This window comes from Nipponia nippon, unplaced genomic scaffold (assembly GCF_047370975.1).
Source record: "Nipponia nippon isolate SJK-2023a ecotype South Korea unplaced genomic scaffold, ASM4737097v1 scaffold_9, whole genome shotgun sequence".
NCBI lineage: Eukaryota > Metazoa > Chordata > Aves > Pelecaniformes > Threskiornithidae > Nipponia > Nipponia nippon.
In genome coordinates, this window is record NW_028262413.1 from 35,605,660 (window position 1) to 35,621,131 (window position 15,472).

The 15,472-nt window shown below is 36.1% G+C and overlaps 1 protein-coding gene across 1 annotated transcript in view; it reads left to right on the forward strand.

Moving 5' to 3' along the window:
- Positions 1–15,472, forward strand: part of MYO5C (myosin VC) — a 36,768-nt gene that overhangs the window by 7,560 nt on the left and 13,736 nt on the right. Inside the window, exons 8-26 of the mRNA XM_087745328.1 lie at positions 403–510; positions 1,059–1,165; positions 1,800–2,065; positions 2,505–2,586; positions 2,945–3,085; positions 4,215–4,340; positions 4,967–5,050; positions 5,979–6,113; positions 6,485–6,582; positions 8,083–8,169; positions 8,255–8,366; positions 9,310–9,521; positions 10,167–10,332; positions 10,736–10,882; positions 11,483–11,647; positions 11,843–11,936; positions 12,512–12,575; positions 13,799–13,979; positions 14,589–14,682. Coding sequence (XP_087601454.1) covers positions 403–510; positions 1,059–1,165; positions 1,800–2,065; positions 2,505–2,586; positions 2,945–3,085; positions 4,215–4,340; positions 4,967–5,050; positions 5,979–6,113; positions 6,485–6,582; positions 8,083–8,169; positions 8,255–8,366; positions 9,310–9,521; positions 10,167–10,332; positions 10,736–10,882; positions 11,483–11,647; positions 11,843–11,936; positions 12,512–12,575; positions 13,799–13,979; positions 14,589–14,682 — 2,469 coding nt within the window. The remainder of the gene's footprint in view (positions 1–402; positions 511–1,058; positions 1,166–1,799; positions 2,066–2,504; positions 2,587–2,944; positions 3,086–4,214; positions 4,341–4,966; positions 5,051–5,978; positions 6,114–6,484; positions 6,583–8,082; positions 8,170–8,254; positions 8,367–9,309; positions 9,522–10,166; positions 10,333–10,735; positions 10,883–11,482; positions 11,648–11,842; positions 11,937–12,511; positions 12,576–13,798; positions 13,980–14,588; positions 14,683–15,472) is intronic.

Below are 15,472 nucleotides of genomic sequence, written 5' to 3' on the forward strand. Positions count from 1 at the left end.
ATGATCAAGTACCTCAGTGTCTTTGAAAATCGTATTCTAATACTAATAATGTAGTGACAGATACCATAATGACAGTTTAGGGGCTTGATTCCTTTATCTACAGAGAAGCTTTAATGCCACCTGGGAGCAGCAGACCTTAGGTGTATGTTTACTCAGTCTTCATTCCTGTTTGTTTGTTAGATCAAGTATTAAGATTGTTAGGAATTATGCATACTAATTTGTGTCAGCTTGACTGAGTTAGGCACGTGGATTTCTCTCAGAAAAAAGAGGACCTCCAGCTCATTGCTGAAGAGCTGTCATCTGACAGCATCTTTAATTTTCTGGTGTTACAAGAGTCTTTAACAAGTGGCTATCCCCAGTCCTGAATTTTCCAGCATTACAAGTTTTGGTTTTTATCTACAGGAAGTGCAGAAGAATTTAACTACACAAGAATGGGTGGCAGCACAGTAATAGAAGGAGTTGATGACAGAGCAAATATGGTGGAGACTCAGAAGACATTTGCCTTACTGGGTAAATTCTTGGGGATACCTTTCAATAGACTTAAAAATTGTTGGGTTCTTTTTTCTGAAATTGGCAGAAGTGGATTGTTTCTGAAATGTCCAAAACTTTAGTAGTAATTACCAAAATAATTTCTTTCATAGCTTATCCATTGCAGTGTTGGTCTGTTTTAAGTACTAGGCAAGAGCAAATGGCTGTTAGCAATTGGTGTTCATTGTTAATGGTCAAAATCACTAAGGGCTGCAGTCGTCTTGGCCCTGAAGCTAACATGCTGTGACAGAAGTGGAATTGGAAGCTTTTTTGCCCGTATATGGCTTATGTGAAAGCCAAATCAGACTTGAGCTGGTACTTGGGAAGGTGCAGGAATTTACGCCTAATCTCTCATGAGATCAGACAGGCAGAAAGTAGGCAAAACCAAGGCTTTGCATAGTTGTCTGCAGAGATGCTATACAATTTTTGGCTACACAGCAAAGCAAATAATCCAGCATTGTACTATTTTAATTAATTTTACTGTTTCTGAGTATTTAAAATAATCAAGAATGTTTGGTTTTTTTTTTTAGATCTGAAGGGGGATTTTCAGATGGATGTTTTTAAAATACTGGCAGCAATTCTACACTTAGGCAATGTGGAAATAACAGCTGTTGGAGATGAAAGGTCATCCATCAGTGTAAGGAAGTTGCTCATTCAGATACCAACATTTTCTTTTATATTCCATGTAAAAAATCCTTTAGCAATAGTTTTTCTCCTATCTGGGGCTCAGAGCAGCATTAAATCTGGTATACTAAGCTTGACAGATTTCTCCATCTGTATAGAATCACAATGAGTGTTTATGCGAATCGTGTATTGTGCCCAAGTTCAGAAAGCCTGAACAAAAGGCAAAATGTAGCTAAGAGAACCCCACATCCAGTTGATCCACAGCTGTTGGAAAAGCCATTTGGGACTGTCGGCAGGATACAGGAAACAGAACATTGTCAAAGCTGCTCAGAATGTGTCCTAGCAGACTAGGCAAGTCTAAAAAGCAAGGGCACCTAAACATAGACTAAAGTAATTTTTTCTTTCAGTGTCTTAGTCCACAGCATCTCATTCAGTCTAAGTTTTTCTCTCCTATATCAGGAGCTCTATCCAGTATTATTTGCTTTAGCTGCTCTTGATATTTTGCCAGACAAAAAAGTGAACAGAGCCCCTTGCCTATGTAAAAATAAAGGTCATAGTTTGATGTCAGTGGTGCCAGGATTTCACTGTCTAGACAACAGTTAAAGTATTAAATGTAATCTAATAATATTTATTTATCTTCTTTAAAGCTGGAAGATAAACATCTGAATATATTCTGTGAACTTCTGGATTTAAACTGTGACAAAATGGCACAATGGTTGTGCCACCGAAAGATTATCACTACCTCAGAGACGGTAATAAAGCCAATGACAAGAGCTCAGGCTGTTAATGCAAGGGATGCTCTGGCAAAGAAGATCTATTCTCATTTATTTGACTTTATTGTGGAAAGAATTAACCAAGCTTTGCAGTTCCCTGGCAAACAACATACTTTTATTGGTGTTTTGGACATTTATGGGTAAGAAAGTAAATTTGTTTCCGGAGGCATTAAGTTGTGCCTTTTCTTTGGAGTTGATAAGAGACTCTCTTCAATTTGTGCTACTCATGAATTTGGGGTGGGTGGGTGTTGTTTTTACTAAAGGTCATAGTCATGTAAGTTCGTTAGCATCCAGAGTAGTGGAAATGTTCAGCAACTATAAATATTAGTATTTTTTGTGAATGAGGTTTAAATTTAACTTTCGATACGATACTTTTAGATTTAAGTCTGGATTTTTTAGCTCTGTTGTATCTGGTAACTAACTTCTAGGGAAGTTTTGAAATGCCTTAGCATCTTCATTAGTCTTATGGCTATTTAATTTTCTTAGAAATATTAGGATAGCTCCAAAGTCTTACAGGGGTACTACCATTTGTATTTAAATGTCAGGGGATTTTTTTCTCTTATTTGACATGTGTTTCAGCTTTGAAACATTTGATGTGAACAGTTTTGAACAGTTTTGCATCAATTATGCTAATGAAAAACTGCAGCAGCAATTTAACCTGGTATGTTCTTTTATTTGTTACAGTTCTTTATCTTATTTTGCTTCAGTTTTGAGATTATTAGTAATGGATATTAGCAAATGCTGTTTGTATTTGAGCAATGGATATTTTTGGATAATGGCTATCCAGTAATAGATAAAAATATTTTACTTCTGTATATACACATACATACACACACACACACACATATATATACAAATGAAAATTTCTGACTTTTTCTTACAAGGCAGACCTGTAGTAGAAACAAAATATTTATATATTTTGTAGTATATCTTATATATACAATCACACACATGCACACATTGCATATAATTTCTTCCTTAATTATAACCTTACATTTTCATAATTTTCACATATCTAGCATGTCTTTAAACTTGAACAAGAAGAATATATGAAGGAAGATATCCCATGGACTTTAATAGACTTCTATGACAACCAGCCTGTCATTGACCTTATTGAAGCTAAAATGGGAATTTTAGAGCTTCTGGATGAAGAATGCTTGGTAATTTAAAAATTCTTGTATTTATGAGCTCATAAAAAACTATATAGATTTTTACAAGTTGGGCTTGTAATTCATATTTTGCCCTTCTAAATGGGAAGTAGAGCATTTTCCTCATAAAAAGAACATTAATGTTTGCCCTCTATTTGTTAGTTTTAATTGTAAGCCACTTAGTTTATGTTTCTCTTATTAAATTAAGAACCTAAAACTGGATTCTTACCTAGAAGCTAACCCAGCAACTAGATTTCTTCACTGTGAGGGTAGTGTGGTACTAGAACAGGTTAAGCAGAGGTGCGGTGGGATCCCCATCCTTGGATACTTTCCGGATTTGAGTTCCAATGGCAGCTTGATCTAGTGTTGGTGGTAGGCTTGCTCCGAGCAGGAAGTTCAACTACCCAGTCTCCAGGGGTCTCGTCCACCAATATTTCTACAATTCAGTTTTTACATGAATCACTAATTTTTATACAAAAAAACAGTCTTCCCTTCCTTTTTTCTAAGTTCTTGTTGAATGCACCAAACTTACATCTTTGCTTTTTGTTCTTCAGTCTTACTGTTTTTTTTCTCTGTGCTCTATCCTGACTGTACCAATTCCTGAATCTTTTTTTTTTTTCTTCTACGTACATGTAGTTCCCTTAGGCTTCCGAACCTATTGAAGTAGCTTTGTCAGTGAAGAACAGGGCAGGGAAAGGTAAGACCTGTTAAAATGGTCTCTAAAAGGTGTTTTGGTGATATTGACAAGTTGTACTTCTCAGAATCCAAACCATGGAGTAACATGGGAGAAACTGGGGAATATTCCCTAACTCATTAGCTTATCTGTTATTCCGCTCGTAAGCATTTTCAGGGATCAGATTGTCCCTGATTGCAGGTAACATCCTCTCAGGACAAAATGATTTATGACTCATCAGAAAATTAACTCTAGTCAGTAAATTTGTGGATTAATACAACCTTCTTTCTTAAAATGATTTGCTACAGGGAGCCACTGGCTAGTCTGTAAAGACAAAAACTGGTTGTTATCAGGCCTTGTAACACACTGAAGATGCTTTATTCAGACAGTATTGTTAGTAAGCAGTTTTGCTGTTTTTAACTGTCCAACAGAGCTTTGTTAAAGAGATTGCCCTCCTCATTTTTACAGTTACCTCATGGAACAGATGAAAACTGGCTTCAAAAGCTATATAATAATTTCGTCAATAAAAATGCACTCTTTGAAAAGCCGAGGATGTCAAACACGTCGTTCATCATTCAACACTTTGCTGATAAGGTAGAGTGTAAACAACCCAGTATTATTTCATCCTGTTTCTAGCAGTAGCTCATTCAGAAAAGAAACAAACGCAGGAAATAGAGGAAATATTAACCACACTTGTTTGGAACTTTTATAAAATCGATCTTCAATACATAGTACTATTTATTTATTGGTAATACTGCCTGTAACATGCCATTTAAACAGAAGAAGTGCTTAAGATAATGAATTCGAGAGTACAAAAATGTACAAGATAGACAGAAGAAGAATACAATGTATAAATAAAATAGTGAAGAATGTAGTCTGTACATATTTTAGTCTGTTATTTACATTTCAGATGTAGTATTCCTTTTTTGGTATTTTGATTTGAAATCATAGAATAATGAAGAGAGGAGGAAAGACATTTCTAATGAAGGCAGAAGGAAATTGCAGTTGATAGTGGATTCTGACAGTTTGTCCTGCTTCTGAATTTGCAGTATGCATGTATATATGCTTCCCATAATGAAACTGGAAAAAGCAGAGTTTCAGCCATCATGCTGAAGACTAATAAAGAGCTGTTGGCCACCACAGCTTAGAGAGTAAAAATTATTGTTTTGCTAACTGTTCATGTATTGCTGAAAAGTTAATGATTTCACCCGTTTGCACAGGTAGAATATAAATGTGAAGGATTTCTGGAAAAAAACAGGGATACAGTATATGAAGTATTGACTGAAATCTTGAAAGAGAGCAAGGTTTGTGAACAATCAGTAATGATTAGTTTTCTGAATACCTGATTTTACTGGAATTCATTCAGATTTGATTTTAAAAGATTTGTTATGATAAAAAGATTATTTTAGTAGGTTGAATCAACTAGTTTAGTCTTAATTTTTATTAATATTCTACAAGTGTGTATTTTTAACATCAAAATAACATACAAGATGGAAAACCGCAGTATTCAACTTTTTCATATATGTGCATTTACTTTGCTAGTTATGTCAGTACTTTTTGGTTTTTTAATATCTCCCTTGAAAAGCATTTTGGAATCCTTGAAACTGAACAATTCACTTAGTTTTGTTTTTTTTTTCTTTTTTTTTTCCCCTCTAGTCATTGCATGTAGCTTTGATAGGTAGTTTATCATTAGCAGCTGCCTTTGTTTATTCTTCAAAAGAGATTAAGAGAATGCCAGGGCAGGGAAAACATCAGATATCTTTTATTTGCCTGCCACTTCCCATCTGCTTGAAGGCCCTGTCCCTTTCAAGTCTACAGCCTTGAGACTTCAGGATTACTGTTAAGAAGCTAACTTAATCTGACCAAAAAACATATCCTTAATTTAAATTAAATATTGTGAAAATATAACATTAAGTGGTTTTATTTTTAACTCCGTTCTATATTTATGTCCATGTTTGCTCATATTGAAATAATTTTTGCAGGCCTACTTAAGTTGTTGAGTTTTGTCTGTGAAATGTGTAAGTGCTTCACAATAGACTTAGAATTGTTGCAGCCGTTTCTTCAATTGTTGTTTGTTTGTGGCTTAAAGGTCTGGTTCCAAGTCCTGCAGTACATGGCCTAACCATTAAGATGGATGAGTTTTGCATTTTACGTTGTAGTAAATGTAATTTTTATTTAAATGTTATTACAATTACACAGTATTTAACTCTGATTCTTTCACCACACTTTTAGTTTCATCTGTGCGCAAAATTTTTTCAAGACAATCCAGTGTCCGTTTCACCTTTCAGTTCAACTATAAACATCAAATCGGCAAGACCTGTTCTGAAGTCACCTAACAAACAACTCCGGATGACTGTTGGCAGTAAGGTACTACATAAATGTGCTGTTCTGTGGTGCTCGTACTTTCAGGGAAGTGTACTGGGCAGTCTGAGACTATGGTGCTGTATTCTGTTACTATTCATGGTAGATTCATGGTAGATTATCCATGTTTCGGTACAGCAAGAGCCAGCCACAGTGCAGTATTCCAGGTCTGGATATAAGTAGATGTGTTTAATTTATATATATGATACTGTTAGGTACAGCAGGAATGTTAAATTTCCTGCATTTAAGATCTAAACCCTAAGAAAATCTGCCAGTGTCCAGCCAAAACCTAACAAAGAATTAAAAAACTAAGATTTTACTTTCTCCTTGGCTGTAAAAGTTTCATTAGCAAAACGGTTGTGTCTAATATTTTCTAGTTCCGGAGTTCTTTGTCTTTACTTATGGTGACGCTCAATGCAACCACTCCTCATTACGTACGATGCATAAAACCAAATGATGAGAAGTTGCCTTTTGAGTAAGTATGTTAGTGGTGTTAAGCTGTTACATTACCTTTAAAATTAAAAGGGTATTTTTCTATTTCACAGTAGCTACATGTCAGCAAACTAAATTCTTATTTTTAAACAACTTCCCATACAGAACATATTTTTCCTTTCAAGACAGCTGAAGTAAAAAAATACTGTCTTACAAAAATAGAATCATTCAGTAATAGTTATTGATAACTTAAAAATTCTTTATTATCCTAAGATTTTTCAGGTCGGATATTAGTGTTTCTGTATTTGTCATAACATTTTTAGGGGAAAGGTTGTCCACCTTTGATTTAAGTTGATGGATATTTTGTTTAGGTGTGTTTGCTCTTGTACAGTATGGATTAGCACCAATTCATATTTAAGGAATAAAAGTCACTGCCATTTCCTTTGTGAACTTCCCTTTTGTCCACAAAAATATTTAGAGGAGCTTTAGAAGTCAGAAGAGGTATGAGCAGTCTTGAACATAGCCTTGGTATTTCCCACAATTTTATTTTAATGTTATAATACAATCATGTATACCAGAGAGTTTGCATAATCCTTCTGTCTAGCTTGATAACCACTAATTGTAAGCAGGAGTTAACCTTGATGCAGCTATTGGTCTGGTTTGTGGGCAGACATGTGGAATCTAGTTTCAGTTGTACAGCTTTTAGCTGGAAGGTAGTGTAATGATAAATGCAATAAAAGCTTTTATCATATCTGAGTAGGATGGAAAGGCAAACTTTGATTCTAAATTAATTTTTTAAAATGTGTTAGCTCATTTTCTTGAAGCCAGACAAAATCTGTCCATGCAAAACATGTTACAAATGGCACTGTTTCACTATCACTGCAGTGACACCTCATTATTCTGTGTAATAGCCATGAGGGGGAAAATAGCTTGGATAATACAAAAACATGTCTGAATTAGACTAGAAGAGCTTACTGTAAGTTTGTGAAAGAGCAATATAGTAATCTGTCAGCCACAGGGGTCTCTTAGCTAGTACTGGACTGACACCGTAGCGTAGTGCTCTGTGGGCATATCAGCTCTGGTCCAGAATTGGAAAGGGTCTTTCCATGCCTTGTGTTGATAATCTTGAACACAGTTATTCATGAGTAAATCCTGCTTTATTCATGATCATTGTGCTAAAGAGTACCTAGAGAGAGTTATTGCCCAATAGACTGCTGAGGGAATGTTTATGTCTGTGTATGTTTTATGCCGAGAGTGGCATGATTCTTTACCGCTTGGTGACATGAGCTTTCACAGTTAATATTGTAAAGAAACAGGGCTTTTCGTAAGAGAAAAATATAGTCTTCCTTTTGTTTTGAAGCAGAAAAAGAAAACCCAGATGCTCCCTATCACATATTAAAAAAAAACCAAGTAAGACACCATATAAAAAGTAGGGAGCCCTGCATCCTATGGGCAGAGATAGAAATCCAGCTAGTAAAATGGTTATAATTATTATAGCATGCCAAACCCAGCAAAAATGTAAAATATAACTCTGCTTTTTTAGGTTTGATTCAAAGAGAGTGGCTCAGCAACTGCGAGCATGTGGTGTTTTGGAAACTATTCGGATTAGTGCACAGAGCTACCCATCCAGGTAGGGATAGGAGTAGGCCTCCATATGTCAAAAAATACTTGGGTGTTTCTTAATGAATTGCATTTGCTAACCTTTAATTTTCCAGGTGGACTTACATTGAGTTTTTCAGCCGTTACAGCATTCTTATGACACAACAGGAACTCTCCATAAATGATAAGAAGCAGATTTGCAAGACTGTTTTGCAGCGGCTAATCCAGGTTAGTTGGTATGCCCTGACCCATTACGTATTATAGTATCTATTATTAATAAAAGGTCTCTTTTGCCAAGAGTAGCATCTCACTCTTCAAACAGGAAAAATATTTACGTTATCACTATCTTTCCTGATTTAGTGTGTTGCACGTAGGCTTGCGAGTCAATAACCTTGTGTTGTGACACAGTCATGATGTGGTTGTAGACAGATGATTTAACCTCTGTGCTTAATAGCTGCACTCGTAAAATGGAAGATATTCTACCTGTATTTATAAACCAGTGAAGAGTAAATGGTATATGTTTGTCAAGTATTAGAAGTTTACACACACAAGAGGGCTTTTGATGGTGGAATGCAGCATAGTGGAGAACTGTTCTAAAAATGTGCTATTTTACATGTTGCTCCTACTTGTTAGACAAGTCTGTAGTGATGAGGCTGGTCCAAGCCAAGCCAGCAATTCAAGTCAGCATGTCGGGACTGAGTTCAGACTCAGGGATGTATAAGGCCAAACACAGGCATACTTGCAACATAGCTCCAGCACAGGCCAAGGGTGGGAGCCTGACCTTAAAAGCAGCTTCCCCCCTGAGTTTTTGCTCACGCAGCTCGCTGATTCAAGGCCAGACATGCACCAAAAGGTAGTGTTGAGCCCAAGGAACCAGACTTGTAAGGGGAGGTGAAGAGGTTGCTTTCAAGGCCTTGATGATAAGTCCAGATCCTCCCTTTGAGATCACTAGGGTGTGATTTTTGGATGTAATTCTCTGGTTCTTTCCTGCTAAGTGGATTTTCCCCCTGTATACTCCTATCTACAAAGAAGGCAGAGAGGATATTCTTATTCAGCAAGATCATGTCATTTCAGAAGAGCTTGCCTGAAGTGAAAATCTGTAAAAGGAAGAAAGTGTCTGGTCTGCAATAATAAACTAAAAACTTAATATACCTATTGTTTTCTTTTTCAGGATCATAACCAATATCGGTTTGGGAGAACAAAAATTTTCTTCAGAGCAGGACAGGTTGCTTACTTAGAAAAACTGCGATCAGATAAACTGAGACATGCATGCATCATGATCCAAAAGAGTGTTCGAGGCTGGCTGCAGCGGAAGAAGTTCCTTCGCATAAAACAAGCCGCTATTATAATACAGCAGTATTTCCGGGGGCAGCGGACTGTACGGTACTTTTGGCTGATAAATGAATTTGCTGTTAGGGCGTGCCTGAAGGGATATAGAAGGTCAGACTAATGCCCGACACTAACTGGGAAGTGTAATTTTTACGAAAGAGCAATTCAGATTGTATTTGTTTCCTCTTGATTGTAATTGTGGGCTTGAAAATGTTCAAGTTATTCAGATGCTAAGAAGAAAGTACTCTAGCAGGTTTCAAATGCTGTCTGCCAGATTCCCGAGAGGCCTGTGTACCTGTAAGCTCAGTCCTTAGCTAATGATGAGTGACGCAGTTGTCGGCTTGGGCTTACTGCTTAGCTTCAGAGCCAGGGAAGAAATCAGGTAGCAGAAAGGAAAAGCAATTTACAAGGGTCTACAAATTAGCGCGTACAAATTATTACGAGGAATTTGCAGCAGAGAAACTGTGCACCAGTCATTCACAGAGCAGACTGAGAGGAAGATGGGTCTATGTAGGCTTTGAAAGTTTCAGAAAGAGAACATCAGAACAATTGCTTGTGGAACACATTTCAAAGATTGTGGATAATTCCCTCTGTTTCAGTTTGATTGAAGATTTGTGTGTATGTGATTTGGCTGACCAAGGGAATGAGTATGAGAAATCTAATGTGACCTTAGTAAACTTTATTGTCTTTTGAATTAAGGCAAGCTATAACTGCAAGAACTCTGAAGGAAACATGGGCAGCTATAATTATTCAGAAATACTGTCGGGGTTACCTGGTCCGTAGACTTTGCCAGCTCATCCATGTGGCTGCTGTAACAATTCAAGCTTATACAAGAGGATTTCTAGCAAGAAAAAAATATCGGAAGGTACAGCCTATCAAAAATTTCATTTCGGTAACTGGAAACAGCAATTGCTCTGTAAGAAATATGGAGACAAGGGCAATGATCCCTAGTACTTTACCTTTTGCACGTCTGGTTCTCATGTCTTCTACTCTATTTTTATATTGTTACTATAAAAATACTGATACACGGTAGCTTAGATCTAATCTCTGAGCTACCAAGAACTCTGTCTGGTTTATACTTGATGCAGATCATTCAGTGCGATTACTACAGTGGTTCAAATTGTGTCTGCAGTCCAGGTAGTTCAGTATTCTGACACTTCTGTGGGAAGCATTGTCGTTACCGGTGTGTATAGATTCACAGAATGTTATAATTCATGCTGATGGAGTCATAGATGATTATAGACAGATGTTAATATTTTATTTTAAAGATGCTTGAAGAACACAAGGCTGTGATCCTTCAGAAATATGCCCGTGCATGGCTTGCCAGGCGCAGATTTCAGAATATTCGACGGTTTGTATTGAATATCCAGCTTTCATACAGAGTTCAGCGACTGCAGAAAAAGATAGAAGAACAGGTGAGGGACACCAGTCAGTTTATGATTTGTACTAATTTTTTTATCATATCTGTTTTATTCAGAGCTCTCATGTTGACTAGAATCTTACATGAATTACAATATCCATACCTTACTTGACAAGACAGGAGAATATGTAATGGATATGGTCCTTTATAATAAACCACTAGTATTGTTCCTACATCCAGGGTAGGAAGAATCATCCAGGGTTTCCTTATATTTTTGTGTTAGTTGTGCCAATGAGAAGAGTCTGCAATGAACATTTTTTTTACTGTTTCTTAAGTAGTCCGTTCAGCCTCTGAATGGGGTACTTATATTAGGATGAAGGATGTGTGAAGTACTGCTCTAGTGCAACATATTTAGTAACTTTTGGGAATTCCATGTTATGTTTATTTTGCAGCTTATTTTTGAGAGCCATACCAGCCAAATCATCTTTAAGTTGATAGCTTTAATCTAATTGATGGAAACAATCCTTGGTTGAAATAATAATGACTGATAAGGCATGGTGAGCAGAAATAGGTCAGGTGCTTCCTTCAAAATTCTATTAAACAGTTTCAGGTGTGCATTTTTCTGTTTTCTTTTAACCTCTCTTGCTCATTGTAGAGTAGAGAAAATCATGGCTTGCTGGAACGATTGACCAGTCTGGCTTCAACTCATATGAATGACATGGATACAATTCAGAAACTCGAATTAGATCTTGAAAAGTTAACTGCTCAAAAGAGAACATATGAAGAGAAAGGGAAAAAATATAGAGAGGACAGTGAACAGGTAAATTTTAATTGCCATCTGTGTGCTTTTATTTTAGTTTAAATAATTTTTTCAGTTACTGGATTTATCAAATGCATGGTTAGAGAGTTACTTAAGTAACTTCACTTTTTATGCTTGTTAAAATACAAGATCTTCTGTGACCTATTTCTTCCTGCTTTGTAAATTGTATGTAATGCTTACTTTTTGTGTGTACAGAAAATCTTAAAACTTGAGAATCAGAATAAAGAACTACAAGAACAGAAAAAGACCTTAGAAATAAAGCTCCAAGAAAAAACTGAGGAAATGAAAGGTACAATAACCAAAAGGAATTATAAAGGAGTTATAGTGGGGGAAAGTTGTAAAGTCAGGTTTTCAGCAAAGGTAAATGACTTTTGTTCTAATAAAAGCAATATAAATGCTGAATTTACAATAAATTAAAAGTTGGTCCTAAGCTTCTCTTGCTTAGAATGTGTAGTGCAAATGCTTTTAATTTAATAATTAAATTAAATTAGTTCTTTCGGTAGGAAAAGCTCTCCTCCTATTGTGTTTCCCGTCTCATACACATGCATTCCGTCAAAGTGTTGCTTTGCCCTTGGTTCCTTTAATATACTGCTTTTATGAATCTAATTTCAAAGGACACAGGCAGCACATGAGATCCAGTATATTTTAGATTAATAACACTTTGGTGTTTCAGAACCTTTTTATTCTATAGCATTACTTGTAAAATTTACTGTGATAATTTTTGGCGCTTGAGAGAGTAATTTCAGCCTTAAAATACGTTAAGGATTGCTTATTAAAACAAAACTTCTCATTGTGGTCATACTGTTTTAATAAATGCACATAATTACATCAAGGTCTTTGAAATATTGAAATATTTTTTCACAGAGAAAATGGATGACCTCACAAAGCAACTCTTCAATGACGTACAAAAAGAAGAAAATCAGAGAATGTATGGAATCTGAATTTTATTGCTTTGAAACAGCGCTCATTTTTTCTCTTTCCCTGCCTTTCTTTCTCCTGCTGTAAATGTATTATGCTCACATCACTTAAGAATCCATCAGCGTTCTTGGACATTAATGTTAGTACTGAAGTACTTCATGTACAGTTAAGGAAAAGGACATGCTTGTTTGTGTGTCAGTCACATGCAGGAAATTATATTGTACACTTGAGACTGTTCTTGCTTTTGCAGTTTCCTGTCTTTTCATGTGTCTTTCTGAGAACTGAAAGGCAGCCTTGATGGTAATGGTTTCTCAGAATTCAGTCAGGGCTGGAAGAGCAGCTGATGGCCATACCAGTCAGAATTCCTGTGAAGTTAATATGAAAGGACAAAATTGAAAGATTCAGCTTGAAGGAAATGCAGTGTTTGTAAAGGACATTTGGCTAAAAATATAGGGGGAAAACTCCCCCTGCCCCCCCCCCCCCCCCCGGTATTTAATTCACCGTATTAAAAATCCTGTTATTTAGCAATAAATGGTTGTTGTTTTGCAGCATGCTTTTCTCAAATCAAGTGTTTATTTCTCAGTAACTCTCTTCCAGTATAAGACAGAGAACCTTAGGTACCAGATAAGTGCTGTTCTCTGAATCGTGAAGAGTGCAATCAGTCACTGTTCCTGAGGGTTGCAAGCTGTGTGGGGTTTCAGCTCAGTCTGATTTTAGCCACAAATAACTTCAGGCTATACTAAGAGGACTTCTTTGCTAGATTTTCTGCTTTGCCCATTAGCTATATTATGTTGGAAGTCGGTCCATTCCAGCAGGGACTAGTAGAAAATGAAAAGCTTCTTGCAGTGTTTTACTGAGAAGGACACATGGCTTTCCATTGCTATGTCCTTCTTCAGTGCTGACTGTGGCCATAAACGTAGTGGAAAGCTGCTCAGGTAGGCTAACTCTCAAAGAGTTAGGGAATTAGCCTTTAAGTGGAGAAAAAACTCAGTTTTGCCTTGAATTCAGTCCCAATATATGAATTAGATGGAGGGAAATCTAGGGACATTCTCATCCCATTATCATCCATTTTGTAGATTGATTCTGAGGATGTAGGATAGCATTTTCAAATAATTATGGTTCATTTAAGTTTTCTTCAACAAAACATGTCCTTCAAATTAAAACAAAACCGAAGCCCGCTCTTTCATGTAGGAATGTAGGAAAATAAAACCACCTTTTCATTGTCTTGTTTAGGATACTTGAGAAAAATTTCCAAAATCAGAAGCAGGACTATGAAAAGGAGATTGAATTGCTCAAGGGAGAAATTAAGATTCTGAAAGAAGAAAAAACTCAGCTACAACATCAAATTCAGCAAGAAATTGTCATTCAGGATGGCTTGAAAGTGGAAGTAGGACAACTTACAAAACAAGCACAGGTAAAGTATAATGCATTTCATTTTGGAGTCTTTGCTAGATAAAGCAAGTAGAGAATATGGGTGTTTTTATTTACAGATTATCTTCACTATTTTTTTTTCTCCAGTGCATTTTTAGAAGAACTTGTAGTTAATAAGCTTTATTTGATACGACACTATGTTGCATTATTTTCATGTAGTACGCAATATGAGTAAGTTACTGCTGGCAGAAATAAGTGCATGTTTTGAAGAGTAATTATGCCTGAATATTTATATGTTTAAATGTGTGGATCTTTTTTTCTTCCTTTTTCCAAAAAAGTATTAGTTTCTCGGGGCATGCGCGCACGTGTGTGTGAAATAAATGCAGTTTATAAACTGAACCTGAAAATAGTACTGTTGTGTAAAGCCACATTTTTTTTCTGAGTCAATTCCATGACACAAACGTGTATGTTTTCACTACATTGCATTACTGTTCTGCTCTGATGCCTGAAAACCCGATGCTTTAAACACAACATGTTTTAAGCCTTTTACCATATGAACTTGTTCTTAATTATAATTATCTTCATGATTTAACTGATACTCAGCCATTGTCATTCACTCCTTGTCTCAGTCTGTAATTTTTGTCTGATTTAGAAAATACCTGAGTTGCAAAAGGAAATTGAACTGCTGCAGACACAGAAACTGGATGTTGAAAAGCAGGCCCAGTCACAGAAGCGAGAATTGAGGGGTAAGCTACATACTAGATAATTCAGAGAACTTATCAAGTGCACTGTGAACCAGACCAGTTTAAACTGATTTCTTCCATGTTAGCTTTGACAAAAACCCAGTTCCCTTTCCCATCCCATAGTGATTTCATTCTATTCATACCTTCACTCACAAGGGGAAAAAAAAACCAAAACAACAGGTGAGTTTTACAAAGTGATCATTGAATACTGAAATCTGAGATCCCCCTTGGAAGAAACTCTGATTTCAAACACTTCTCCTTTGTGGTTAAAAATCAATACTAATAACTTAAACTTCACTTTGAACTTAACAAGTAGCTTGTAGGGACCCAAGAATACAGAAACAATACATATCTAGCTTTCATTCATCCTGTTGTTAGCCTTAGATCCAATAAATGTCAAATATGCTTAAATAACTTGCTGAGTTGGGTTCTCTTTGGGAAAAGGTACTTAATAAGAAGCACTACTGTTGTGCACTTTGTTCAATGCTAACAATGTCATAGAGTAAACCTGTATCTGCAGCATTAAATGTAGTAACTTAGCTCTAGATGACAAATCATCTATACAACTCTTAGCAGTGGTCCAGATACAGAACAGAAAGATGTAACTTTGCATTGAAAGTTTTGATGTTTAGGAAAAAAAACAAAATTAGTGGTATACCTATCTAGTGCACCTCCTGTGTCCCTCACCATATTCTTGTAGTAAATCAGATATATTTACTGAGTACCAGGCAAGAACTTGTAGGTTTAGGAAGAGGTTGGTTTGATTTTTATAATGAAACATAATTTGAGATGT